Genomic DNA, 26,621 nt, shown 5'->3' with positions numbered 1-26,621 from the left:
GGTTCCTTCTGGGGGCAAGAGAACCCCGTCCCTGCCCGCGGAGCGCCCGGTGACTCTGGGTGACCAGGCACCCCAGTTTATGCCCCTGGAGCACCCTGACACCTCGTTTCTATTTAGTGGCTCCCTCTGCAGCCTTCGGCCTCGCTCTTTGCGGTCCCCTTCACTTCTGACGTGCTGGGTACGCACCCCTCGACCCTCCTGAGCTTCTGTCCACCGGCTCCCTTCTGAGTTCCATCACCTGTTCAGGAGCCTACTTAACTGCAGAAGAGAGATGGGGCCAGACAGACCCAAGGCAAATCCCAGCTGCAGATACTGGTCACGAGCCCCGGGGTTGCAAGTAACAGAAGACCAGCCTCAAGTTGGCTTCAGAAAAAGAATTTATTGGCTGGAATTGGGAAGCCCAGGAGCAGCCCTGGCTACAGGCGTGGATGGAGAGAGGGGCTTGAAGGAGGGCACTAGGTCGAACTGTCCCCCAGCAGCCACTCTGGGTCTTGCTCAGCTTCCCACAGGAGACTTTGTTGAGCCCACTCGCCCAGGGGCCCCAGGCTTCCCTCTGCCTGCCGGGGCCTCCTGAAAACAATGGCCGGCTTAGTGTGTGTGCTCAGCCCATGGTCCCAAGGCCTGGGTTTGCCTGATTCATGACCACAGGACCACTGCGGCAAGAGCCCAGTGGGTGCTAGACTCAAGGGGTATTCACCCAGGTGTCAGATCCACACAGCCCTGGGGGTGTCTGCTGGGGGCCAGGGTCCCTAAACACCCACTCCCAATCCCCCTCCCCCTGTATCATGTCAGCACGTGAGACTCGGTCAGTGAACACACCAGTTGTTAATAACTCATTGCGGCTAACTGAATTCTACCTTCATCCAGCTCTTCTCTTGGGCCCCTCCTCTCTTCTGTCAATGGCCTACCTACTGTCGATTCTTTTCTTCCTGTCCCCAGTAGGATTCTGCTTCATTTTGTAATGCACTCATTCAAGGGCTCATTCACCAGTCATGGGTTCACTGACAGGTAGTCAGGGCGAGTTCCGTGCTGGGTGATGCTGGGACACAGATGTCCCTGATGGGGAGGGCACAGCTGGGGAGAAAGGTGCAATAGCAAGGACTGTGGGACCCTGGCCTGCAGTGGGAGGTTGGAGGCCTTCCTGGCTCCCCTGGCCAGGCTGCATCGTGCTTGGAACCAGGAGAGGGGAGGGCATATAGGGTATGAGCAGGGGAACTGGCAGGAAGGGACAGCTCAGAATGGGAGGGCAGGCTCCCCTTGGGATGTGTCCCTAACTCCTGGGGGCAGACAGCACCTCTCTTGAGATCCCATTGTAATGACTCTGCTCTTGACTCACTGCCCTAACCTACCCCCATGTTCAAGGAGAAGCCTGTCTCCCCGGGACCCAGCCCAGGCCTGGCACATGGAGGAGGGTCAGAGGTGCCCACCCAGTAACAGTCAGGCAAAGGAGCCAATCAACTAATGTATTTTAACCCCAGGAAATGTGTCCAGTCAATTTAGAGGTGTCTGCTGCCTCCTGGAAGACCTGCCCCCTCCCTGCCCCGTGAGTCCCTACCCTAATTTCAGTTTGCACTGAAGGAACCTGAGAAGCTCCAGTGGGCTGAGACTGCCTCTCACAGCACCACCGAGTTGGACGTCAAGGCCGGGTTCCCCGCGGGGAGGGAGACAGAGGCAGCAGTTATAACACTGGGTCGGATCTTGTTAAAGCCAAGTTACAAGGCTTTGGTTTCTGCCTCCACACTCAATCCTCACACCTCAGAAAGCACAGTAGATACGAGTGTGCATACATGTGATTAAAATCACGGTTGACAAAAATAATGGACGAGGACCTACTGAAGAGCACAGGGAACCCTACTCCATCGTCTATAACCACCTAAATGGGAAAAGAGCTTGAAAAGGAGCAGACATGCGTATAGGTGTAACTGGATCACTTTGTTGAAACTAACACAATATCATAAATCAACTGTACTCCCATGCGAAGTAAAAAATTTTATCATCGTTGACAATGTGCAGTTTAGAATTAAGAGAAAATCAACCCAAATCAGTGTCACTAAAGTCCCAGGAGAAGCTTGCAGACGTCTCTGCAGACACAGCAGAAGGGCTAAGGGCCCAGGCACTGAAGTGGGAGCCCCTGTCTCCCAGGAGGCAAGGGCCCCCACTAGTTGGGACCCTGGGCAAGTCACTCCCCACCATGGGCACCCTCACCCAAAAGGTGGAACAACAGAACCTTTCCAGAATATCGAGAGGAAGGCAGAATGATGGGGTTTATCCCAGGGGCGGCCTAGAGTGGAGAGAGGGGTTCCCGTAGGGGTGGATGGGAGATTCCCCTCCCCGAGCTGAGCCCACCATCACCCCACCCTCGCCTTCCAACCCTTGAACTGGGAGGTGTAAGGGAGGGTCCCCTGCGAAAACAGTTTTCGAGGCAAGTGGAACAGCAGCCCCCACCTAGGCTCTGCTTGAAACCACACTGTGGCCCTGAGCGAGGATTAGAAGATTTGGAACCATGCTGAAAATTGATTTCTGCCCCTCTTCCTGTAACGCTGCTGGTTACAGGGCCTTCTGCTTTACGGGCCTGGCCAACCGGCCCCAGCCACTTATAACCCTGCAAAGCCCATGTAGCAGCTGGTCTGAGGGCCGCAGAGGCCCCGCGGGGGGGGCGGCCAAGTCGGCTCACTGCAGAAGGTGGACGGCGGCTGCCTTGCGGATGAGCCTGGCGGTCAGGGGGGAGTTGGGCTTTAAGGCATCTCGCTCCATCAGAAGGCTCCTGGGGAAACAGAGACAAGGTCGGTGCTGGAACCTTCTAGAAGCTGGGGGATGGGTGGCTCTCCACCCCAAGGCAGGACACGAGCAGCACGGGCTGGGGTTGAGCTGGCAGAAAGCAAGACGCCCCCTCACCCAGTGGTGGAGGGAGGGGCTGGCATCACGGCCCAGGGGACAGGTGGGACCAAGGCCCAGAGGCAGGAGACAGGGCCTTGGCAGGGGTGGGGAGCAGACAGCAGGTGGGCAGTGCTGTGAGGTTGAGAAAACCTGGGCTCCTGCCCCACATCTTCATGCTGGCCCAGGCCGTTGGTGATTGGAGAGCACCCTGGCAGTGTCCCGGTGATGCCCAAGTGCAGAGCGTTTCAGGGTGGGCACACCGCTGTGGCCTCACCTGCCCCAGGATTGGGGGCCTGTCCCCTCGCCATAAGGAGTGCCTGGATCAGGGGGTGGGGCGAGACTGTGGAGACGGGGGGAGGACCATGCCTGAGAATGCCGGGAAAGACCCTGATGCTGGGAAAGACTGGGGGTAGGAGCAGAAGGGGACGACAGAGGATGAGAGGGTTGGATGGCATCACCAACTCGATGGACATGAGTTTGAGCAAGCTCCGGGAGTGGGTGATAAGACAGGGAAGCCTGGCGTGCTGCCGTCCACAGGGTTGCAAAGAGTCGGACACAACTGAGCAACTGAACAACATGCCTGAGAATGTTCTGGGGAATGAAGCGGCCAAAAGGACAGTGAGGGGGACATTCCAGCTTTCAACAAGGGAGGATAATTTAAGACAAAGACCCCCCCCAAACAACTGGCCATAGTGATCCTCTGCACTAAGGGTGGGGTTAAGCGGCTGGGCCTGGCACTGGGGCAGGGCACACCATGGCAGGGGGCTGAGGCTTTCTGCTTTGGAGGGGAGGGGGACTGAGAAGCGTGAGGATGCCAGGAGGGCACCCTGCTGGCAGTGGGCTCCCCAGCACCCCCAGAGTGGACCGCATTGTGCCCCCCAGCTGACCCCGGCTCCCCTGCTCAAGGCATCGCCCGTCTCTCTGTCCACAGGGCCCCACCCTCCCTCCCAGCTGCCACCAGGCCTGGAGCTCCCCAAGCAGCTCCAGCACTAGCGAATGTGTGCGGCTTTGCATGTGGCGCGGGGGGCTGGCAGAGAGGGCCGTGCGTCCAGGGTGCTACAGGCTGTCACCACTTCCTGTGTGTCTGTCCACACTCGTGGGACACACCATCCACGCCTGTTTCATCAGCGCCACCAACACCTGCACTGCCTGGTTTGGAACCACCACTGAGGAAGCCGGGCCTTGCCTGCCATGGGCTGCGTGGACTCTGGCCCCTTCCACCAGACCTCTAACCTCTCGAGTCCAGCAAGGGCCCCCTATGCAGTCTGGACTTGCAGCAGCAGCTTCACAGGGCCTCAGGACACCCCTTCCGCCCACCTGGCACCCTGGCTCCCCTTTCCCCTTGGCACTCCAGCTGGCCAGGAGACTTGGGCGAGGAGGGGGTCTCATCTCAGCCCCAGGGCACTGGGGCCAGTGGGGCTGAGAGAAGCCAGGGGTGGGAGCATGGCGGTGGAGGCAGTGGCTGGCTTCCCAGAGCTTTCTTCCTGGGGTGCCCCCACCCCGACACCCCCAACCCTCCAGCCGCACCCCTCCTCCTGAGCAGATCACCTCTGAGCCGGTTAAACCCGCTGGTCTCAGGAGTCCCCCTGAATGTCACCTCCAGGGGCCCCCTCCCACTCTGAGCCGCCGTCCACTCAGCCTCTCCATCACAGCGTCCCGGGCAGTGTGCCCACGCCCACAGCGTTTACACACACATTTGTGGGATGAACCACTTACTCCCTGCAGGAGAGGGAAGCTCCTGGCAGCCTTGGCTGGGGCCTACCCGCCCACCTCTCCCCTTGGCACCTGGCACAGTTTGGCAGGACAATGTGAGCCGAGGCCTGAAAGCTCAGTGGGTGTCAGCGGGTGCAGAAGGAAGGACGTCCCAGGCAGAGGGGCGGCATGTGTGAAGGCCCAGGGGCCTGCATGAGTAACAAGCTCAGCGTGGCCAGGACAAGGAGTGCGCTGGGGGGGCGGGGTGGGGGCTGCTGAAGGCAGGGCCCTCAGCCCCTTTGGTCGAGTTGCAGATGCTCAGAGGGGAGAACCTGGCACCCTCGGGGCCTTGTGTCTTTGCAGGCTTAGAGACAGGCACCACCTTGGCCCAAGCTAGGTGGGAGCCGCTAGGCCCCTGGAAGTCTGGGGGAGACCCCTGAGTGAGAGGGGCTGTGCTCGGGGTCCTTCTTGGCTGGGCTCTGGGCCAGAATGAGGAACTCACCGGGCCACATGCTTGTGGAGGCCGGATGAGCAGTTCAAGGCCGCGTGAATCAGTAACTGGTTGAAGACGTCTCTCTGAAAGATGCATTGGGCACGTGAGACCCCATGACGCAGGACAAGGGGTGGGGACCCCCTTCCCTACTGCAGGCCGGCCAGTCCTCAGGGACAAGCTCACGGGGGTATGAACCGCAAGGACCTCCCCACCCCGCGGGCGCCCGGGGGCTGCGGACTGCAGGGGCTCCTGGCCCCAGGGCCCTCGCATGACACGTGCGAGGCTGGGGCTCACCTGGGCATTGCTGCCTCCAATCTGGACCAGCCGGTAGCGGATGGGCAGGAGCAGCTCTACCACGCGGTCAGGGCTCCCGTCCTGGGCCTCCACCAGGGCCTGGCACAGGGGCAGCCCCACGTCGCGGGCCAGGAGGTGCTGGCAGTTCTCCCCCGGGGACCTGCCGGCCCGAGAGGGTGCCCTCAGCCCTGGGCTGCCCCCGTGACGGCGCATCGGCCTCCCACCTGACTCAGGTCCCTAAGAGGGTGGCCTCCTCCTCAGCCCAGCGTCCCTGGCTCCGTGCCCCACACAGTAGGGGCTTTGATCCGGTGGGTTGATGGAGGACAGGCCACCAGGGACGGGAGAGAACAGGGCTCTCAACTCAGTTCAATGGCGCTGTGGCCTCGGGCCGGTGTCCTGATGCCTGACCTCAGTTTGCTCGTCTATAAAATGGGAGTAGCAGAGCCGACCTTGCAGGGAAAGCAAGTCAAGGCTGGTACTGGAGCTGGTGCCGCCCCTGGACTGAATGAACAGCTGGGGCAGGCCTCATCTTCCCAGGGCCCTCAGGAGGTGGCCGATCTGGGTCATGAGGGCTGGGGGCCTTAAGCTATGGCCAAAGCCCCAAGAAGAGGAGCAGGGCAAGTGGCCGTGGGTGTCACCCTCCCCTGGGCAGCCAGGACAAACCGCCAGGGCTCCTGGTCCCCAGTGTACCCCTCCAGTCGGGAGGCGGCTGGCCACATCCCTGGCGGCCTGTACTGTGCCTCCCCAGACTCTCTGGCCCCGCTGTGATTGACGTGGGGGATGTCGCCACGTCACTGCCCCCGAACCAGCCTGTCCCACCAGCCGAGGAAACAGGCTGAGAGCAGAGGGCTGAGACCCAGTAAGGGGCAGTCCCTCTGGCTCCAGGGCCTCCCCACCTCCCCTGGGCGTGACACTGACCTTGACCTTGAGGCCTAGAGGATAGAGACTGCTCTGTGTCCCGGGGGGAAGCAACTGTACCCTCGAAGGGCACGCCCCACGGGGACGCACACCTGGGGGAGACTGAACACCTGGGGTGCACGCCTTCTGAGGATGCACATCTAAGGGGCACCCCTGGGAGAGGCCCTCCACGGGCATCTGTGTGGCTGTGCTCACCTGGGGCCTCCACGCTCAGCCTCCCAGCAGGCAGAGGCAGTCTGCCGCGCTGCCCCCACCCCCCGCCCCAGGCCCTCCACGTACTCGCTGACGTCCCGCAGGGTGGTCAGCAGCTCCTGCGTGGTCTGGGTGTCCCCCGTGCCCAGGGATGCCATCAGGAAGTGTGCGTCGTTGAAGAGCAGGATGTGGTCTCGGCTGTGCTTCCGGGTCACAGACAGGACGTCCTGCCACCGCTCGCCCACGGAGACCCCTGGGGACACAGGGACGCCCGCGGGCCTGGCATGAGCGCTGAGTGCAGGAGCCTCTGGCCCCCACAGGTGGTGCCACGTGAGGAGGCCCCACGAAGCTGGCAGGTGGCATCTGGCCTCGGGCTTAGGCCTGCGGGCCTGGCTTACGTTAGCTTTGTTTAATCATAAAAGCAGCAGACGGGTAAGGTAGAAACCCAATCAAAATAATAAAAGCTATGGAAGGGTGTTCAGTGAAGTCTCTGACCCCTCTGACAAACCCCAAACCACGGTAATGGAGAATGAAATGACAACCCACTCCAGTCTTCCTGCCTGGAGAATCCCATGGACAGGGGAGCCTGGTGGGTACAGTCCATGGGGCTGCAAAGAGTCAGATGCGACTAAGCCAAAGCACTGTAAAACTTCCTCCAGAAGTTCTCACTGGGAAGGCCCCTGACACAGGGCAGGGGGCCAGTCAGAACCTACAGAATTCATAACGAGCCTCCTTTGGGCCTTCCTTCTGGGCCTTCCCTGGTGGCTCAGATGGTCAAGAATCTGCTTGCAATGCGGGAGACCTGGGTTCGATTTCTGGGCTGGGACGATCCCCTGAAGGAGAGCATAGCAACCCACTCCAGTGTTCTTGCCTGGAGAACCCCACGGACAGAGGAGCCTGGCGAGCCGCAGTCCATGGGGCTGCAAAGAGCTGTCGCGGAATCGGGCACGACTGAGCGACTAAGCACCCCTTTGGGTCTGTATTTCCAGCTCGAGACTTCCTTCGGCTCTGCCCTCTCACACCACCTCCCCTCCCGTCCCTCGTGGATCCTGCAAGTTACCCGACCCCCCCTCCTGCTCCTCGCGTTCCTTCTGCGACCCTGTGGTTGCCCTGGACCTCCATGTCTCTGCCCGTCAACTGGAAGCAGCCTGGAGGCTCCACTCTGCAGTGAGGAAGCGCGTGGCCTTCCTCTCCCTTCCCCAGCCCCACAGCACCCCGATGGGGCCTCCCAGCCTCCAGACCAGGGCCCGGCCCTTCTGAGCCCCTCCTCACGGGCATTCGGGGGGCCCAGGCTTGAGGCCCGAACTGGGCCTCCACAGACGAAGGGTCGGGGTCAACGGGACTCAGGTTCCCCGGGCCCTCCCCTCCCCACCCAGTTCTGGAGGGCTCTGGCTGAGCAGAGACACAGGCCCCACTGGCCGGGCTCTGGTGTCGCAGCCCAGTCGCCCCCTCGAGGGTGCCCCGGCCTCCAGCCTGGCCTCCCCCAGCTCAGCCCGCTTGCTGGACGGAACCGGTTCAGCCTGGCCCCACAGGCCCTCCAAGACGCAGGTAAAAGCGGCATTCATCACCCTCCATGCCCGCCCCTCAGCCTCCTCCGCCCCATCTGAGCACGCGGACCATGCCGCTCACTCACCCCCGGAACAGGCCCCTGGCTGCCGTCCTTGGAGTGCTGGATAGGCCGCTCCCTGCTATGATGCCCTTTCCCGTGGCCCCTCGGCAAGACCCTACCCTCCCTTCCATGGCTTCCATCTCACCTCCTCTAGGAAGCCTTCCCAGAACACTTTAGTAACGGCCTCATCCCCACTCTGTCCCACTGACCCGGGCCCTAGAGTGGGCAGGGGTTTGGCTCTGCTGAACCTGGGAGGGAGGGGAGAGCCATCCGGTACCCCCAGCGGTCGGCCGGAAGCCCTCCGTGGCCCCCAGGAGTACAACCAACCCCGTCCCGGCCACGTCCGAGCATCGGGTGACACTGTTGAGAAACGCTTCTCTCAAATCCCTGGGCATTGAGAAACTGAGGTGGCACCCAGAGATGGGTGGCCAGGTGACACCTGTGCCTTGCAAGCCGGGCAGGTAGGCTGTGAGAACAGCAGGGGCCCGCCAGGATCGGAGCTGGAGGCCTGCGCCCCGAGGGGCAGTGGAAACCAGGAGAAACGGCAGCGGGGGCCTGGCCCCTGGCCTGGGGCCGCGCTGTCCCGGGGCTGAGAGCAAGCCCTGGAGAAACACGCTCAGGCACTCCCACCGGCCTGGGCCCCAGCCACAGCACCTTCCGCTCGTCACACGGGAGGGGGGGACCCAGGAAGCAGACAGGGCTACCTTCCATCTGCAGCCGGTACAGCATGGAGCAGCTGTCCACCACGTCCAGCATCGCCCCGCTGGCCCGCAGGCTGGGGAGGATCTGGAAGACAAGGGCGGGTGGGGGGTGAGGGGCTGCAGGGACCGCCCGAGTCTGCCCGTCGGGGCCAGGCCCTCAGCTCACGGAAGCCACCGCCAGCGTCCCCTCCACCCACCCCTCAGGGCCATTCGGCTCCAGGGCCTGGGCCACTCCGGGTGCCCGAGGGACACTGGACAGACTTGGGAAAGAGCCCAGCGCGCTGGCATCTGGGGGAGTGGGCATCGGGCCCTGAACCACCTCTCACCTCGTGTCCCCGCCTGGCCTGATAACAACTCCACCTTCAGCCGGTGGGTCTGCACCCCACCCCACAAGCTCCCGTCACCCTTCACTCCCTACCACGAGAAGTGCCTTATATAGAATGAAACTTATATAGGGTTTCCTGTAAGAGCATTTTTCTCCAGGGTTCAGATCTTCAAATCACAAGCATGTTTGTGCCCCAGACTCTGTTCTTAAGCCCACAGTGGGGTGCCCAGAAGTTGAGTTACGTTTTTTTCTATTAAACACACATCTTTGGCTCAAAAGAGTCTGCCTGCTGGTACAGAAGACTTGGGTTCAATCCCTGGGTCAGGAAGACCCCCTGGAGAAGAGAATGGCAACCCACTCCATTATTCTTGCCTAGAGAATCCCATGGACAGAGGAGCCTGGTGGGCTACAGTCCACGGGGTCGCAAAGACTCAGACATGACTGAGTGACTAACACTTTCACTTTCAAACATATACTTAGGACCTGGAGAGAGGGGGAACAGTTAGGGTTGAGTAGGTGGGGATTTTCAGTTTGGAAAGATAAAAAAGTTGCAAGAATGGACAGTGGCGAAGGCTGCACTGCAGGGTGAAGGTACTGGTCGCCACTGCTTACCGTGGCAACCGCACCCGTAAAGCGGTCACCACGGTAACCGTACACACAAACTGGTTGCCACAGTGACCGTACACTTACACTGGTTACCGCGGTAAAATACGGTACATACGCTTTATCTAGTGCTCAGCTGTGTCCGACTCTGCGACCCCATGGATTGCAGCCCACCAGACTCCTCTGTCCGTGGGATTCTCTAGGCAAGAATACTGGAGTGGTTGTCATTTCCTTCTCCACGGGATCTTCCCGACCCAGAGATCGAACCCGAGTCTCCTGCTTTGGCAGGCGGATTCTTTACCATTAGCACCACCTGGGAAGCCCCAGTGTATATTTTACTACAATTAAAAAAAAAAAAAAAACTCCTTGTAGTTCCCTAATGGTCTAGCGGTGAGGATTCACGCTTGCACTGCCATGTCCCAGGCTCAATCCCTGGCCAGAGAACTGAGATCCCACAAGCGACGCAGCACGGCCAAAAACATTTCAGGCAGATCGATGTTTTCACCAAATAAAGGCACTCTAAATGACTAGAAGGAAGCCTGAGATTTCAGAGATGGCCGTCTGACACGTGCACTCTTCTGAAGCCCCCAGGGGTGTGTGTGTGTGTGTGTGTGTGTGTGTGTGTGTGTGTGTGCATGCGAATTCAGTCATGTTTGACTCTCTGCAGCCCATCAGACTGTAGCCTGCCAGGCTCCTCTGTCCATGAAATTTTCTAGGCAGGAACACTGGAGTGGGTCGGCATTTCCTCCTCCAGGGGATCTTCCCACCCCAGGGATCGAACCCGCACCTCTTGCATCTCCTGCATTGGCAGGCGGGCTCTTTGCCACCGAGCCACCTGGGAAAGCAATCTCCCAACGCCCCCAGGTGAGCAGAGTCAAATCCCGTCCTGGGTTTCAACACCGCCCTTGGAGAGAATCAACACTGTGAGGTCCTGCACGAGAGCTGGGCTTCAGCATGGACTGGATCAGGGAGCTATTCGAGACTGAAGGTAAATCGACGCGATAAACTGAATCGAGTGCAAGCATGGACTTACATGGTCATCGTAAATGGTCAACGCAGCCTCGTATTCGCCCTGGAAAAATGAAGTTCCGGGATTAACACGGGGAGGAGGTGAGATGAGATGCTGAGACACGAACTGAAAACGCCTCGACAAAGGCCCCAGCCTGCCTGCCCACAGCTTGGTGGGTCTCGGGATGGGAGGAGAGGAACCCACCCCGCCCCAGCCCTTCTTTCCCCAGGCAGCTGCTGCTAGGGCAGCCCTTTCCGCACAAGCATCGTTTTTCGCATGAGGCGCTTGTCGAACGGCTGTGAGCTCTCTCATCTATTTCTTCCAGGACGGTTTCTTCCTGTCTTTCCCTCATGGCCCATTCATCTGGGGTCACCGCGTTCTCGAAGACACTGTATTACTGCATTCTACATATCCTTACAGGGTCCTTACCTTCCAAGCATTTCTCTTTGGACATTTAGGGAGCTTCTAGGTTTTCTCTACAATAAAGTGTAAGAAGAGCCCTTATAATGGGACCCAGTGGTGGGGTCGCTGGGGTCAAGCATGGCCCCACATCTGCGCCCCCACTGGGGTGAAGCACTGTGAGGGTCCCATGGCTCGTTCGGGCTCAACCATGGGGTGCGGGCCTGGCAGCTCACTCCAGGGGCTGCCTTGGAGCAGTTCACACTGGAGCTGCCTTGTCGCCACAAAGGGCACACGTGTGTACAGGATTTCTGAGTGCAGGACGGTGGGAAATACCTGAAGGAGTTCAAACCTGAAAAGCTGTTTGAAAACGTGAGGGCCCGACCGCAAGAGAACACCGCTGAAACACACAAAGACACGGCCCTGCTCGGCAGGGCACGAACAGCAACGAGGGGGAGCCTCTCTTCCCTGGAGGGTAAGACCCCACTCAGACGCAAGGCCCTCCACCTCTGCAGGGTAAGACGGCCGGCCATCTTACCTTTTCAATCAGATATAAGGCCCAGTGCCAGTAATTATGACAAGCAAGCATGTCAGAGCCCTGGGGAAAGAACAGAGAGTGAGAAACATCTGACAGCCTAGGGTCGGGCGGTGGGGCGGCGGTATGGGGTGGGCAGGGCGGCAGTATGGGGTGGGCGGGGCGGGGGTAAGCAGCTGCTGTCCGTGTCAACGCAGAGCCCCGCAGCTTTGGGTGCAGGAAACAATTCCCAGCCCCTGCCTCGGCTGCCCTGGCTGGCGAGTCCACGCCTGTCCATTCCTTCGGCCCTGAGCCTCGGCAAGCAGTGTGCCTGAATTTACCAAGGGGGCTGAAGCTACGGCAGGCTGGCATCTTAGCCCCAGGACGAGGAGACAGGAAAACCAGAGCCACCCAGAGTGGGCCACTTGGCACCCCAAGCCTCGCCTTCCTGAGGCGTGGTGTGGAGAAAATGAGGAAGTCCATCCAAACGGCTGCAGAGGCCGACTGTGCCCAACAGGCAGGGCGTCCCAGTAAAGCCTGACGGACAGCTGTGCCCGGGGCCGGACCTCCACAGGCCCCGGGCACAGCCCACGGGATAAGGGGCAGGGGCGACACCTGGACAGCTGCGGCTGCTCTGCTTTGGGCCCCGCCACGAACGCCAGCCTACAGGGCTGCGGCAGACACTTGCTTCTCTGCTTGGACACCTCCTGCCTCCTCCACAGCCCACGTCTACCTGGCACCTATGTCTGAGGATTCAACCCTCCCAGCTCCCCTCCATCACAGGCCACTGCGAGCTTCTGTTTACAGTGATCCTACACCTCCGTCCTCTGTCTACAAACTCCTACTCACCCTTCGACATTCATCTCATAGGCTGCCTCCACCAGGAAGCCTTCTCTGACTGCTTCCCCCTCAAGCTCAATTGGGTAGGAAGCTTCCTCTGGGTTTCCATACCCCCAAGAGTGCCCCTGTCATGCTGTGGTCATGCTGGGAGCTGCTGGCTCCACTTGACGGGCCTTTTGAAGACAGAGATGCCTGGGCAGGACTCTCAGTGGGGTCCCTGGGATGAGGTAAAGCCTGGGACACTGACTGGAGCCTGAAGAACTGAGCTCAGTGCCGGCAGCCAAGGGTCGGGGGCAGACACTGGAGGACGGGAAGGGGAGCCGCAGGCCCCGCCATCTGCCCTTGGGCCGTGCAGCCGGGCTGGAGGCTGCCAGGAGCCACCGCGGGGGCCGTGCACAGGCGTCGGGGCCCAGCGCCTGCCAGATGAGCCAGCCATCAAGGGCTGCCTCGTGCTACAGAGTCAGACCAGCGTCCAAGGGTGCTCCTTTGGGGCCAGGGGCCTCACGGCAGTGGCAACAGCAGGTTTTTCAGATGAGGAAACTGAGGCTCAGAGGGATTGGCCTCTTGCCCTGGGGAGAGGCCAGGCCTCAAGCACCCAGGCCCAGGAAATCCAGAGTCTGGGGCAGGAAGTAGATGGAATGAATACAGCCTTGGCCAGGCCCCCTCAGCCTCCCCCTCGGAGGGCATGGACGCCCAGGCGCCCCCTCCATGCAGGGTCAGTCCTGCCAGGAGAGTCTGAGGTCCAGGGCCTGACCCACACTGCGCCCCCACTCCCCACCCAGGGCCGAGGTCAGGCCCAGGGTCTGGGGATCCTTAAAAAGACGTGAGTCTGAACCTAATGCCGTCACAGTTCTCCAAGCTGACCCTGCACCCGCTTGCCTGCTCCACCTATCACCCCTCCCGTAGAGGCCGGGACGCTGCCTTCTTGTCAATGACTTCTCACTGGCCCTCCTGGGCCAGGGAGCCGCTGTGGGGCACCGAGGTGGCCGAGCCAGCCCCCGCTCCCTGCCGGGTTCCTGGTCTCGCCTGCGTTTGCTCAGTCGCTGACCACCCGCTGCTGGGTGCCCACCGGGGCCCAGAGAAGGGCAGGGCAGCAGACCACCCCTGGACAGGTAGCCCGGGTGTGTGCCAGGGACAGACCCGAGGACAAGAGGCACGGGTGAGGATGGAGGGCCACCGCAGCTGGGCGCAGGTGGGCACAGGGAGGCCCCAGGGCGGTCAGGCCCCAGGAAGGGCCTGGCAGGGCTTGAGGAGTCCGGATGGCATGGGTGCCGCTGCCCCACCAGGGACCTGACCCCCGCATGCCAGCCCTGCAGACAGTCGCTGGGCCCTCATCCACCCCGTCGGCCCCTGGCTGCACCAGCTGCTCCCTGAGGACACTGTGTGGCTCTGGGGTCCATGTCCAGCCCTCTAGCCAGTGGCGGAGGAGGCAGCTCAGAGCCTTCGTGGTTCTCACCAGTGCCAGGCTCTTGTTTGCTGCCGTTGTTTAGTCGCTCAGTTGTGTTCGACACTTTGCGACCCCGTGGACTGTAGCCCGCCAGGCTCCTCTGTCCATGGGATTCTCCAGGCAAGGATACAGGAGTGGGTTGCCATTTCCTTCTCTAGGGGGGGATCTTCCTGACCCAGGGATCGAACCTGAGTCTCCTGCATTGTAGAAAGATTCTTTACTGCTGAGCCACCTAGGAAGCCTCAGTTCTTGTTCACCCAGTTATTTTTCTTCTACAGCCAAGTGCCTCAGGCCACGACCAATTCTAGAATTACCTGCAAATTGCTGGCAGGTGTTGGGGAGCCATGTGGCTCCCAGGGGACCCTGTGGTTTGCTAGGAATGCTTCCAAGCGGAACATAAGTTTCCCCAAAACTAAGCTGCAGCCAGTAACCCTATCTGTTAATCCTCAGCTTAACTTAGGAGGACAGAATTTTCCAGGCAGGTGGATGGACAAGAACCATACCTTCCAGTGGGCTTCTGAGTGCTGCATGAACTCCAGTCCTTCCTGGACCTCCGCTTTCATCTCGTGAATATGAGCAACGGTGTGCACTGACCACGCGTCTGTCGGGTTAATGGATAAAGCCTACGTGGGTGAGGACGGGGAGGGGGGAGGACAAAGCAAGATGAGGTGTGAGTCAGGCCACCTGGTGACGAGGCGTCCCAAGCACAGGGGCACCAGGGGCCTGGGCTCTGCCTCAAAGTAACGACCCCAAAGACCAGCCCGTGAACCAAACACTGGATGCTGCCAACGAGGGTGTCAGTGCCCACTTCACGGATGAGGAAACTAAGGCTCAGGAAGGCTGAGTGACTTGCCCAGAGCCGCACAGTGGGGCGGCAGTGGGGTCTTTCCAACACAGGGCTTATCCAGGCCCTTTGCCCCAAGCCTCCGGTACACAGCTGAGTCACGCGCAACGCGCCGCCCAGCGTGTTCTCCACCTTCCTCTCGGGGCTGCTGTGGAGGCCAGTGGCCCCTGAGTGTGTATGGACTCCGGGGGCTCTCAGCTGCCCCTCCCGACAGTACACACGCAAGGACCGCACACACGCAAGGACCACACGTGTGGTTTTCCAGGCTCATTCTGATACTGCTAGTAACAGCGACAGCCACTCACAGGACCAGTGGACTCGCCGGTGACAGCACGGCGGAGCAACGCGAGGCTACTGAGCGCCTACTGGACCCGGCACGGGGCAGTCAGCCAAGCTTCCCCGCGACCCTGGGGACCACCCACACGGGCCCAGGCCCCCCCCCCCCGACCACGGGCCCCCCCGGCCCTGCCACCTCGGTTCCCCCGTGCTTTTCACCTCTGCCCCTGGCCTGGCCCCTGCCAGGTGGTCTGCGCTGCAGCAGGCGGCATGAAGCCCCACTGCACCGGCCCGTCTGGTCCGCATGGGGACAGAGAAGGGGCCCGCCTGCAGGGACGCCGGGGGGCCTGGGGTGGAGCCCCACAGGACCGGGACGCTGCAGGAGACCCCGGGGGTGCAGCGCAGGCCGGGGCTCAGGGCAGGGGCTGATCTCACCCCCTGCGGGGATCGTGGCCGCCCTCCCCGCTGACCTGCTTCCCCCACAGTTTCCTGGGGCAGAGTCCGCCTGGTCAGGGCGGCCTGGCCCTGCTGTCCCCAGACTTTGCTCCCAGCACCCGCCCTGCCTGCCTCTGCCCTAAGCCTCGGTCTATCAGTGCTCGGTCTATCAGCCAGCCCGGGCCTGCCACTCCCCTTCCCCACGGCCGCCCTTTGCTCTTTCTGCCCTGGGGGTTCAGCCTGCAGACGAGGCCCAGGCGTCATCATCATGAAGCCTCTCCGGATCCCAGAGGGGCCTGTGGCACTTACTCTCAGTTTCGGAGAAGCCTGGCCTTGCCCAATACCTGTCTGTAGGGGTCTGGTGCTGGGGTCCACGTGTGGGCGCCCGCAGGAGAACAAGTGTGAAGGGAGGGAAGGGGTCCCCCCACATCACCCCTTCCTGCTCCTGTGGCTGTGACCCTTCACCTTTTGGCTGCCCTCTGACTTCCTGAACCATCCTGCCACCCACAGGTGCCCACACAGATGGCGCCCAGCAGGAGGGCCCAATGCCAAGGTGTCCAGGGGACCTTCATGCAGCTGGCCCCCTGGGAGGTGACACCTGGTCCCCCAGCACAGAGCCAAGAGTACCATGAAGTCCCCTGTGTCCCCCCCTCAAAGCCCTGACTCGGGACTGCATCACAGACCCTGTCACCTCCTGTCAAGTCCCGCCTCTATTTGTGAGCCCAGAGGTCTGCAGAGACCCATGTGCCCTGTGGCCCCAGGAGGGCACCGCTGCCCCCTGGGGAGTGGGAGGGTGCTGGGAGCCCTCCAGGGCAACGTCTGGGGGAAGAGCCCTGCTGGGGAGCTGGGCAGCAGGTCTGTCCAGGCAGCACGGATGGTGCTCAGGCAGGCTGGGGGAGCCTGGCGCTGCCGTCTGTGGGCTGGGCAGCCTTGGCCTTGGCCTCCCAGAGCCCGGCTGCCCTCCTCTGAGTGATGAAGGGCTCAGTGCCTCATGGCATGCATCCAGCAGATGGACCGGGCACGTCCAAGTGAGGGCCACCCTGAGCCAGGCCCAGGAGCGGCCTTCACTCCCGGGTACATGGTGGTCCCTCCCTGGGCCTCAGTCTCTACTCCTGGGAGGGAACGCGCTGGAGGAGGGCCCTCTGAGTCAGAGAAGCCGAGGCCCTGGGGCCTGCAAGCCAGGCTGTCCAGGGTGCGTCCAGGGTAGCAGCCAGCCAATGAGCCCCAGCACAGAGGGAGGGGCCAGGCCTGCGGGAAGCACTTAGCATCCCACCCAGCTCTGTGCCCTTGGCTGCGGCTCCCTCTGGTGGACGTGGTACACAAGAGAAGGCCTGGCCAGCAGGCCCCAGTGCCAGGTCAGGGCCCACCCGAAGCAGCCTGATGAGATAAAATTTGCATTTTAAGGCAGGACAAGGAAAATTAAGCATGAGATCCTCTCTGCGCTTGTTCGGGCTCCTCCCTGGCTCCCTGTGCAGCACACGCCTGCATCACACACTGACCAGAGCTCCTCAAAGAAGGGAGCGCCTGCTCGGCCCTAGAGACGGAGTCTCTCCTCTCTTCCGACGCTAGCAGCGTAAGTCCTTCAGAGAGCACTGCCCTTTCGCAGCTCTGCAGCGGGGCATGGTGACTTGCTGCTCACTTTGTTCATGCTTATCCAGACTGTGTGTCCTTGGTGGCCTTTAGGGAAAATATCCGGATGTCATTTTGATGTTCGGTCCTTTGTCTCACACAAGTAGGTGACTGTACCTTCAGGTTCTAACAGGCGGAACAGTGCTCAGAACTGTCTGCTTCCCGGTTTACAATCCTCAGTTTGGCTCGAGTAAAATTCCCTTTCTTTCCTTCCTAACTTGAGAGTTCAGTGGATTTTTGGCAACAAGCCTCACTCAGCACCTAAGGGTCCCCTCCCGGAGGCTTGGTGCTATCAGCGACGCTTAGGAACCTGCGGTTCCAGGTGGGGGAAGCAACGCTGACACCCGCTTCGCACCTACACAGTCTGGGTCCAGAACACACAGGGGGGTCCCTGGAGACATGGAACCGGGGGTGCACAGAGCCGCCACGCCATGCAGCCCAGAGTGGGAGGGGCAGACGGAGCCTCACGGGCCTTCCCCACCTGTGCAAGGCAGCTCTGCAGAGCCGGGGGGCACAGGTGGCCAGAGGGAGCCGCCCTCCCTGTTAATACAAGCCCTCCCAGCAGGAAATGGGGTGCAGAGTGGGGGGCCGAGCCTGGCCTGCTCTGCACCCCGACACCACTCCCCCAGAGCTCCCGCACCTCAGGAAGGGCCCGCCTACCTCTTTGGCGAGCTTTTCTGCCTGATCGTAGAGGTTGGTTTCCATCAGTCCGAAAGAATAGATGCCTTTCACGTAGCTGGAAACAAACAAAAATTATCATTTGTTAAAAATGGATGGGAACCATTCCATCCGCGACACAGCGGGTGCAGGGTTGTGTCTGGACATATGCCCTACGTGGAATTCGAATCTTTGCAGCTCATTATCAGATCAAGTTAAGATGAGGTCATCCCGGATGAGGGTGGGCCCTAAACCTAATGACTGGCGTCCTTATAAGAGAAAGGAGAGGGAGGTTTTGGATGCAGAAGACACACGGAGACACACACAGAGGACAGACAGTCAGGTGGAGACGAAGGCAGAGACTGGAATGGTTTCAGACTTGCCAGTCCCCACAGTCATCGGAGCCAATTCCGTAAAATAAATACACCTCCCTCCCTCCTCCGCCCTCTCTCCCCCTGTGTGTGTGTAAATAACATAGCTATAGCTATACATATCCTGGGTTTCCCTCGTGGCTCAGTGGTAAAGAATCTGCCTGCCAATGTAGGAGACTTGGGTTGGATCCCTGGGTCGGGAAGATCTCCTGGAGGAGGAAATGGCCACCCACTCTAGTATTCTTTCCTGGAGAATTCCATGGACAGAGGAGCCTGGCGGGCTAAGTCCATGGGGTCAGACACAAAACTCAGTGGCCAAATAACAGCAAACACACATCCTATTGGTTCTGTCTTCTGGAGAACCCTAACACAGCCCTTCAGTCTCTTAATCCACTTGCCCTTCACAACAATCCTGTGATGCAGACGCAGTGGAGGCGCGCCCGTGTGGACGTCCCTCGGCCTGCTCACAGGTAGCCCACACCTCCCTCTCCTTCCAGCCTGTGCTTGGCCTGCTCACAGGTAGCCCATGCCTCCCTCTCCTTCCAGCCCGTGGTGGCGCTGTGCTTCCTGGCCTCCTGGGGGCGGGGGGGTGATTGGATCTGGCCAGCAACTCAGAGCACTTCACTCTGAGCACTGATGTCATTGCAAGTCCCCCAGGAGAGCTCTCTTTCCTCTTAGCAGCTGGTGTGTCCAGAGAGTAGTGGCTTCACCAGCTGGGATCCCAGAGGGAGACAATGGCACGGGCCCAGAGCCTCTGCCCGCCTCTGACGGACATGTATCAGGAGGGAGAAGCCTGCCTTTCTCGTAATAAGTGGAGCAAAAGAGCTAGAGGATGTTTGTTACTGCAGCAGAAACTACTTTGTGCTGACTGATACATGATGGTATTACTTCATTCCCAGGATGGGATAAAGATCAAATGAGGACGCGAAGCCTTTTCACTTTTTTGTTTTCTGGCCGAGACTTGTGGCGAAACCGTAGTTCCCTGACCAGGGGTCCAACCCAGGCACAGAGGCCTGACCCCTGGACCACCAGGGAACTCCCACCTTTTCACTTCGGAGAAACAGGAAATAGCAACGGCAGTCTCGTGAGTTTCAGGGCAGAGGAGAGAGGCTGAGACAGGAATGATGTGACTCCTCGCGGGCACCGACCTGCTCAGGGGGACGTCGGGCGTCCAGAAGGGATAAACTCGAGCCACAGAATCTCGCATCTGCTCCTGGTAGCCCAGGTAAAAGTAGGCATCGTGGGAAAACTTCAGAGCCAGCATGTCTGTCGGGTGCTCCTGGAGAATCTGCTCCCACAGCTCACAGGCTTTCGGGAAGTTCCTGGAAGCCAAGAGAGGTGTCTCAGCAGCCCCGAAATCAGTTCACCCACGGCAAGTGGGAGGGGCTTCCCTCCTGCCAGCGTTACAGCGCGCACTGAGCTGCTTAAAATACACAGGCACGCTTCTGTGTCAGCTTGCGGCTCAGAAAAAGCAAAAGCCACGGGGAGGTTTTACTTTCTAATTCAAGCAAAAAAAAAAAACTGGTTTCACAAGTTGCCAATTCACCTGAGACTGTGTACCCAGTCTGAGATGTGGAATTCCAGCCCTGCGCTGACATTCACACTGATTCTCCAGGGAGGCAGTGAAGGACAGGGGAGCCTGGGGTGCTGCAGTCCGTGGGGTCACAGAGAGTCAGACACAACTTAGCAACTGAAGAGCAGCAATACCAGGAAGACCAGGGCGTCACTGCTTCAGAAGGCCTATACTGTCAGCTCCAGTCCCCCAGGTCTGCGGGCACCTCCCCCGCACGAGCAGACACACGGGCTGTCCTGGGGGCACAGGACACACAGGGGGACAGGTGGGAACCCCGGGGGCAGGGGGCAATGGGCAGACGCTCACCTGGTGTGTTAGGACCAGGAGTCTAAGGGCAAGGGTCTTCCTCTCTCTTTTATCTATTTCTTTACTGTGATCCTATTATTTCTGGTGTTGTCACCCAGTCGCTAAGTCGTGTCTGACTCTTTGTGACCCCATGGACTGTGGCAATTATTTCTGTAACGAAAATAATAACTAACCTATTCAAAGAAACCAAATAAGCTGCTCTGAATGTCAGACTAGGAATCTGAACCAACCGTGTCCTCAGTCAGCTGAGGATACAGCGGCAGACAAGGTGCGGTTCTCAATCAGACAGGCATAGGAGGCAGGGTGGGCATCGCCCCTCAGCCCCTTCTGCACAGCGCTGGGGCAGCCTGTGGTGCTGGCCAGCGAGAGTGGCCCAGGAGCGCCAGCCCCTGGCCCAGGGAGGCCCCTCACCCCTTGGCAAAGGTCTCTACTGCAGACACGTGCAGCTGCTCCCGGTGGGTCAGGGGCTGGGTTTTGGAAATCTCCACCATCGTCTTCACGGCCGCATCCAGCTCTTTGTCCAGCCTCACGGAGCTTCCGGTGCCAATCAGCACGAGGCCATTAGCGATGGCGTGGCCCATGGCTGGCGAAAAGGGGGAAAAGAGCTGGTAATTCAGACGGTCCTGCCCAGCCCAGGCAGGCCCCGCAGGTGAAATAAACACCCCACGTCCCAGGAGGGGCAAGTCAGGTGGCCTTAGGCTATGTCCCCACCAACAGTGCAAAGCTTGGATCCTCACCATGCACGTGGAGGTGCAGCAATCCTAACACATCCTGCACCCGCCCCCCCGAACAGTTTTCCAGCCAGGGCACTCCAGGGAGCACAAGTGTGTGGGTCACCTGTGCCCGCCCCCCACCAGGTGAGCTGGTCAGGGGCTGCCTCGGGGCACTTCGGAAGCCCCTCTGCTTCCTTCATCAGCTGCTACTATCCCCGCCACCAGCACAGAGCCTCCTAGGGACCCCCAGTAGATGCTGTCGGGGAGCTGGCCCCCAGAGCACAGAAGCCACGACCCTGTCTTGGCTGCCTTCCTGCGCTGAGAACTTGGAGGCTGAGAAAGACTGGTGGGGGGGTGGCAGTGGCTTGCGCCCCTTGCAGCAGCCTTGCTGGCAGGTGTGCAGGTCCCCGGATCCCACCTGGGCTTGCCAGTCCCCACCCTGACAGAGATAGGATGTCCACTGGTATTTCAAACTCCAGTCCCTAGCCCGGGTCCGGGACCTAGGACCCAACCAGAGTGCTGGGACCAGACCTGGCCCCCGCGTCTGACCTGGGACCAGGGTCTCCTCAGAGAGCCTGAGCCCACGCCCAGAGGCTAGCTCCCCTGACAGCTTCCTTTATCCCCTGTTCTGTGCCCCTTGCCCTCAGCGGGACCTGGCCATGGCGGAGGGTGGCAGGGGTAAAAGGGGGAGTCCTGCTGCCCTCCCCTCCTCAGCCCTTCCCCCAGCCCAGAACCTTACCCAGGCTGGGGCTACCCTGCTGGGGTTCTGGAATGCACTGGGCTGACTCCCATGCTTGCCATGCACATGGCTTGCCTGTGACCAAGCCCCTGTCCCCAGGTCAGTCTCCCTTGCCCCAGCCTCTCTAGGGCAGGGCGTCACTAGGGGAAGGCCTCACTAGTGTGCAGAGAGGCTGCAGTGGCCACTTCTTGTGTTTCAGGGGGTTCCAGGCTTTGGATTGAGACAGCCGTGTCTGATCCCAGATCCCCAGCTACCAGTTGGGTAGATTTGGGTGTATTTCTTACTCTGCCTGAATCTCAGTTTCCTCATCTGAGAAATGGGATCAGAGTCTTCCTTGCAGAATTACTGTACAATTAAGGGAAACATTTGAAAGACACCTTCTATAGAAACTGGCATCTTTATGGGAGCAGCTGTTATTCCAAGCACAGTGGTGACTGCGATCGTCCCTTCCTCCTAACCTGGTCAATACCACAGGCCTGCGCTCTGCGCCCCAGCTGAGATCTGTACTCAGAGAACCAGTAAGGGGCTGGACTCATGAAACACGGCCCTCAACCCAGGGGAAGCATCACTCACCGAAGGTCGGATCTGCTGCTTTGAGCTTTGACAGGCAGCCCTCAAGGCCACCAAGACCCTGGTCGTTGGTCCATTTTACGTACTGAAATTTAAAAGGTGAAACAAAGCTGTCCCAAGGGAGCTTTCAGTTCATGTAAATGAAGGCATGTATCGAAACCTTTTTTCTTTCTTTCTTTCTAGAACACTGAGTATTTTCTGGACCTCAACTCAAAGAAAATGTAACTGGGTGCATCTCAGATGAAGAGACTTAATACATGTAACTCAAAGCACATTTTCGAGGGCTAGTGAGGCCTCTGTGTCCCAAAATGACGCATCTAAAGGAAAGTCCTTCCTGACAGGTGACCTGCCCACAGTGTCAGCCTCCTCAGCCTCAAGAGGGCACTGGACATTTGGGTACTTCTATTTATTCTTTTAAAAAAAGAACCACAGTAAACATCCAATACAGAAAGTTAGGAAGGGCTTCCCAGGTGGCTCAGGGGTGAGAATCCTCCTGCCGATGCAGGGGGCACAGGTTCGACCCCTGGTCCCCAGTCCAAAGGCCGTGGAGCAGCTAAGCCCATGTGCCACGATTATTGAGCCTGTGCTCTATGCTCCAGAGGCCACACTCTGCCACAAAAGGAGCCACTGCAACGAGAAGCCCCCGCTAGCCGCAACTAGAGGAAAGTCTGAGCAGCAGTGAAGACCCAGTGCAGCCAAAACTAAATTAAAAAATGTATTAAAAGAGAAAAGAGGAAGAGGCATACAAGCTAAAAGATCAAACGTGTCCTAATTTCCCTGGTGTCTCGGCTGGTAAAGAGTCTGCCTGCAGTGCAGGAGACCCGGGTTTGATTCCTGGGTCAGGAAGATCCACTGGAGAAGGGATAGGTTACCCACTCCAGTATTCGTGGGCATCCCTTGTGTGGCTCAGCTGGTAAAGAATCCGCCTGCAATCTGAGAGACCCGGGTTTGATCCCTGGGTTAGGAAGATCCCCTGGAGAAAGGAAAGGCTACTCACTCCAGTATTGTGGCCTGGAGAATTCCATGGACTATATAGTCCAAAGAACTGGACTCAATTGATTGGGGTCTCAAAGAGAGTTGGACACGACTGAGCGGCTTTCACTTTCATCCTAATTTCATCTCATCATCGCTCCTGACAATTTGTCTCCAGTCTCTCTGTTTTAACGCCTCCTTACTGATTTGGCTGCACTGGGTCTTAGCTGTGGCACTCGAGATCCCCGATCTTTCTTACGGCAGCACTGGAGCTCAGTGGCAGCAGGCAGGATCCCTGACCAGGGAGGGAACCCCGCCCAGCATTGGGAGTCTGAAGCTGCAGCCACCAGACCACCGGGAAAAACTAAGCATTAACCTAGTTTTTAAAACTCTGTGGGATGTTCCTGGCAGTTCACGGGGTTGAGATTCTGTGCGCTTCCAACGCAGGGGGTGCATTTCCAGTTCCATCCCTGCTGGGGGAGCTAGGATCCCACATGTCGGGTGGCCCAAGCCCAAAACATAAAACAGAAAGAATACTGTAACAGCTTTGAAAGCTTCCAGTGCCATGCCTGTATGCAGTCACCACTGACCAGCTCTACTTGGACAGTTCGACATGGACGGCAGTTCGGCTGTAACCTTACTTAAGCAAGCTATGCGGATGGAAGCTAGAGATCACTGTGCCCGTGTGGAAGCATCATGTCCTCGTGGTGCAAACAAATGCGGCTCTAAGACACACCAAATATATATCTCGTGAACATAAAAACCATTCACCAGTTTAAGAAACCTCCTCTTGGATCTTTACAGACAGAACTGCCCCTTCCCTCTGCAGGCATACCTGGGTCAGGGCGGCATCAAACAGTCTGCACGCCTCGTTGCTTGGGGTTGAGAGCGGCAGCCGGGCATCCTTCCACGCCTGCACACATCAAGAAGCGGTCTTATTCCTTGTAGCCTTCCCAAGGAGCACACATGAGCCTCCACCCCCAAACCCCGAAGGTGCTGATGCCTGCACTCTGCAGGTATAGGCCTGGAGAAGCCCCATCCTTGTGGGGCAGGTGCGGACTCCCAGATTTCATAGATGGTCCAGTTCAAACAGAGCTGAATCCTGGGTGGGGCCATTCCTAAGTCACTGCCAGGGACTTCAGAGCAGCCAACTGCCCTCAGGCAAGCTCCTCCCTCCCTCTGACCTTTGGCCCCTCTGTGAAATGGGGCTCTGGAGGATACCTGGGTGACTGGGACGTGTCCCCCAGGGCTCCCACGCTCAGCAAGGGGGAGGCACTCATCAGGCTGCAGGGGGGTGTGCCCCAGCAAAGGAGGGGCTAGAGTTGGAGTCCAAAGCTGGTCCTTCTCCCTGGCCTGCAGGGTGCCAACCACCAAAGCGATTCCTCTCATTCCACTTTTCAGTCAGACATTAGGGAACACCTCCAGATCTCAAAACTCTGCACTGTATTGCCAGCCCAGGCATCCTGCCAGGGGCACAGGCCGCTCCCCTTACTCCCGGAGCACAGCCGGCAGCCCCTCCAAGTGACAGTGGGGGCAGGTCCCCTCGCTCCTCCTCCTCGGCTCCCCTCCGCAGCGGGGCCCTAGACAACACCTTTCAGCGCCCGGCCTCCCCTCCCTGGGACTGCGGGGTTGCTGGGCTACACTGTTTAAGAGGATCTGGGGTCTCCGAGGGGCCGGGCCTCCTGCCACAGATCTCTCGGTGGTGGGGCGCACGGGAGTATTCTCTGGCGCCTTCTGTGCGCCCGGGACGCCTGCGGGGCTGTCGGGCGGGGGGGGGCCCTGCCACCACCGCACCCCAGGAAGCTCTAGTCCTACCAGCCCACGTGTCGCGGGGCCACCCTGGGGATGCGGGGCCGAGGGCGGCCTCCGGTACCTGGCAGTCGCGAAGCGGCATGGTGGCGGCCATGGTGCGGGTTCCGCGTCCGCGGTGAGGGCTCCGCTACCTTCCGCGTGGGGGCGGGGTGTCGAGCCTCCGGGACGGGGCTGGGGGCGGGACGGGGCTGGGGGCGGGACGGGGAAGTCCCCGCCCACTACTTGCTTTAGACACACCCGCCCCGCCCGGAGGGTTACCCTCCCCAAGCTGGCAGCTTTGGTGTGAGCCCCCTCCTAGCCGGTCAGACAGGAGCCAGGGGCGGCAGGGGCTGAGTGCGGGCGTGGGAGGGGGAGTTGGATGAGGGAGTCCCTCTCCATGGGAACCCTCTGAGAGGTGACTGCAGTGCCCTGGGAGGCAGAGGAGCCCTGGGGCAGCGGTCCCTTTGAAACTCTGGCGGGTGGGGGCGTGGGGGGGGTGGAGAAAGGGGTCCCAATCGTGAAATGCGCATTCACAGAGGTCATTTTGACCTGAAGTTTAGCTTGCCCTGCACCCTCTCCAGGATAGAGGTTGTAAGTGGCCGGGAGGGAAAGTGTCTTTGAGACCAAAATGAAGGTGATGTGACATTTCCCCTCCCATCCCACTCACCCTTGCAAGTAGCAGGGCTTTCTGGAGACCCTTGACCTGTGCTCCTGCAGGGCCTGGGTCCAGAGCTGGTTTTGGGTGCTAGGAGCAGCTTTGAACAAGTGGGACCAGGGGCCGTGCTGTAAGGGCCCCAAGCCTGGGTGCCTCTGTCCTGGGTGTGGCCTGGACAGTTGCACAGGGTCTCACACTTAGAAGGACCCCGTGCTCGCTTTAAAGCTCTGCTGTGGTCATCTCGACACTCGTGACCATCTTTGAACAAGGTGCCTACATTTTGGTTTTGCACAGGGCCCTGAAAATCACGCAGTCGGTCCTCTGACAGCCCACGCATCAGCACGTGCATCTTCTCTGAATTCCCCACAGCTCACCACCTCCACGGCCACTAACCCCAAACTGAGTCAGGACCAGCTCACTCACATACCCAGTGTTCTTGCAGCAGGCAGGCCTGTGCCTTTGGTTTTCCTGCACCCCGCCTAAGAGGCCCCCATCCTTTCAATCCTGTCCACCTACAATCTATCTCCCTCACAGCAGGACGATGCTTCCAACCTGGAAATCAGATCAGGCCCTTCCCTGCTCAAAACCCTCAAACACTCCCCACTCGAGATAAAATCCAAATACATGACCACGGTCTCGGAGGCCCAGCTTGCTCTGGTCACTGGCCGTCTCTCTAGTGACACCTTCTACCACTTCCTCTCCTCTCTGCTTCCTCAAGCCCCACTACTAACCTTCTCTCTCCTTCCTGCCTCCCTGCATCTGTGCTTACAGCTCCCTGTCCTAGTCATGCCCTTCCCTAGCTCGTTGTGAGGCATGCTCCCTCATTTCACGCTGATCTGTTGGCTCAGAGGGCACCTCCTCGAAGAGGCCTTCCTTGATTCCCCATCTCACTGTCATTCCCATCTCTGTACCTGCCTTATTTGTCTTCATATCACTTATCACAGTAAAATCCCACATGGTATGTCATGCTTGGATTATTTTTGATTGTCTTTTACCCCCATTATAATGGAAGCTCCATGGGAACTAGGCCTAGGGCTAATGCCTAGAAAAAATGCCTGGTATACAGTAGGTGCTTGAGAGCTGTCTAAAATGACCAATGTTAAATGAATTAATGGGGAACAAAAAGGAAAACAATCAGTCATAACAATGGATAATCAGAGAAAATAAGAAAACAAAT

General features: G+C 59.4%; 1 protein-coding gene across 1 annotated transcript; it reads right to left on the bottom strand.

The window, feature by feature from the left end:
- Positions 1–1,037: 1,037 nt before the first annotated feature.
- On the bottom strand, positions 1,038–24,989 carry TTC38 (tetratricopeptide repeat domain 38). The gene is made up of 14 exons (XM_068970112.1): positions 24,872–24,989; positions 23,834–23,911; positions 22,030–22,111; positions 20,416–20,587; positions 19,274–19,447; positions 17,758–17,833; positions 14,417–14,536; positions 11,651–11,710; positions 10,738–10,776; positions 8,780–8,861; positions 6,554–6,719; positions 5,357–5,516; positions 5,072–5,145; positions 1,038–2,764 (listed from the first exon to the last, which is right to left on the bottom strand). The coding sequence occupies exons 1-14, from the start codon at positions 24,902–24,904 to the stop codon at positions 2,671–2,673; spliced, it is 1,410 nt and encodes a 469-aa protein (XP_068826213.1). The 5' UTR covers positions 24,905–24,989; the 3' UTR covers positions 1,038–2,670.
- Positions 24,990–26,621: the final 1,632 nt, after the last annotated feature.

The sequence above is a fragment of the Capricornis sumatraensis genome, chromosome 4 (genome assembly GCF_032405125.1).
Source record: "Capricornis sumatraensis isolate serow.1 chromosome 4, serow.2, whole genome shotgun sequence".
NCBI lineage: Eukaryota > Metazoa > Chordata > Mammalia > Artiodactyla > Bovidae > Capricornis > Capricornis sumatraensis.
The sequence above is the reverse complement of the archived record's forward strand: the minus strand, read 5'-3'. Positions and strand labels throughout refer to the sequence as shown.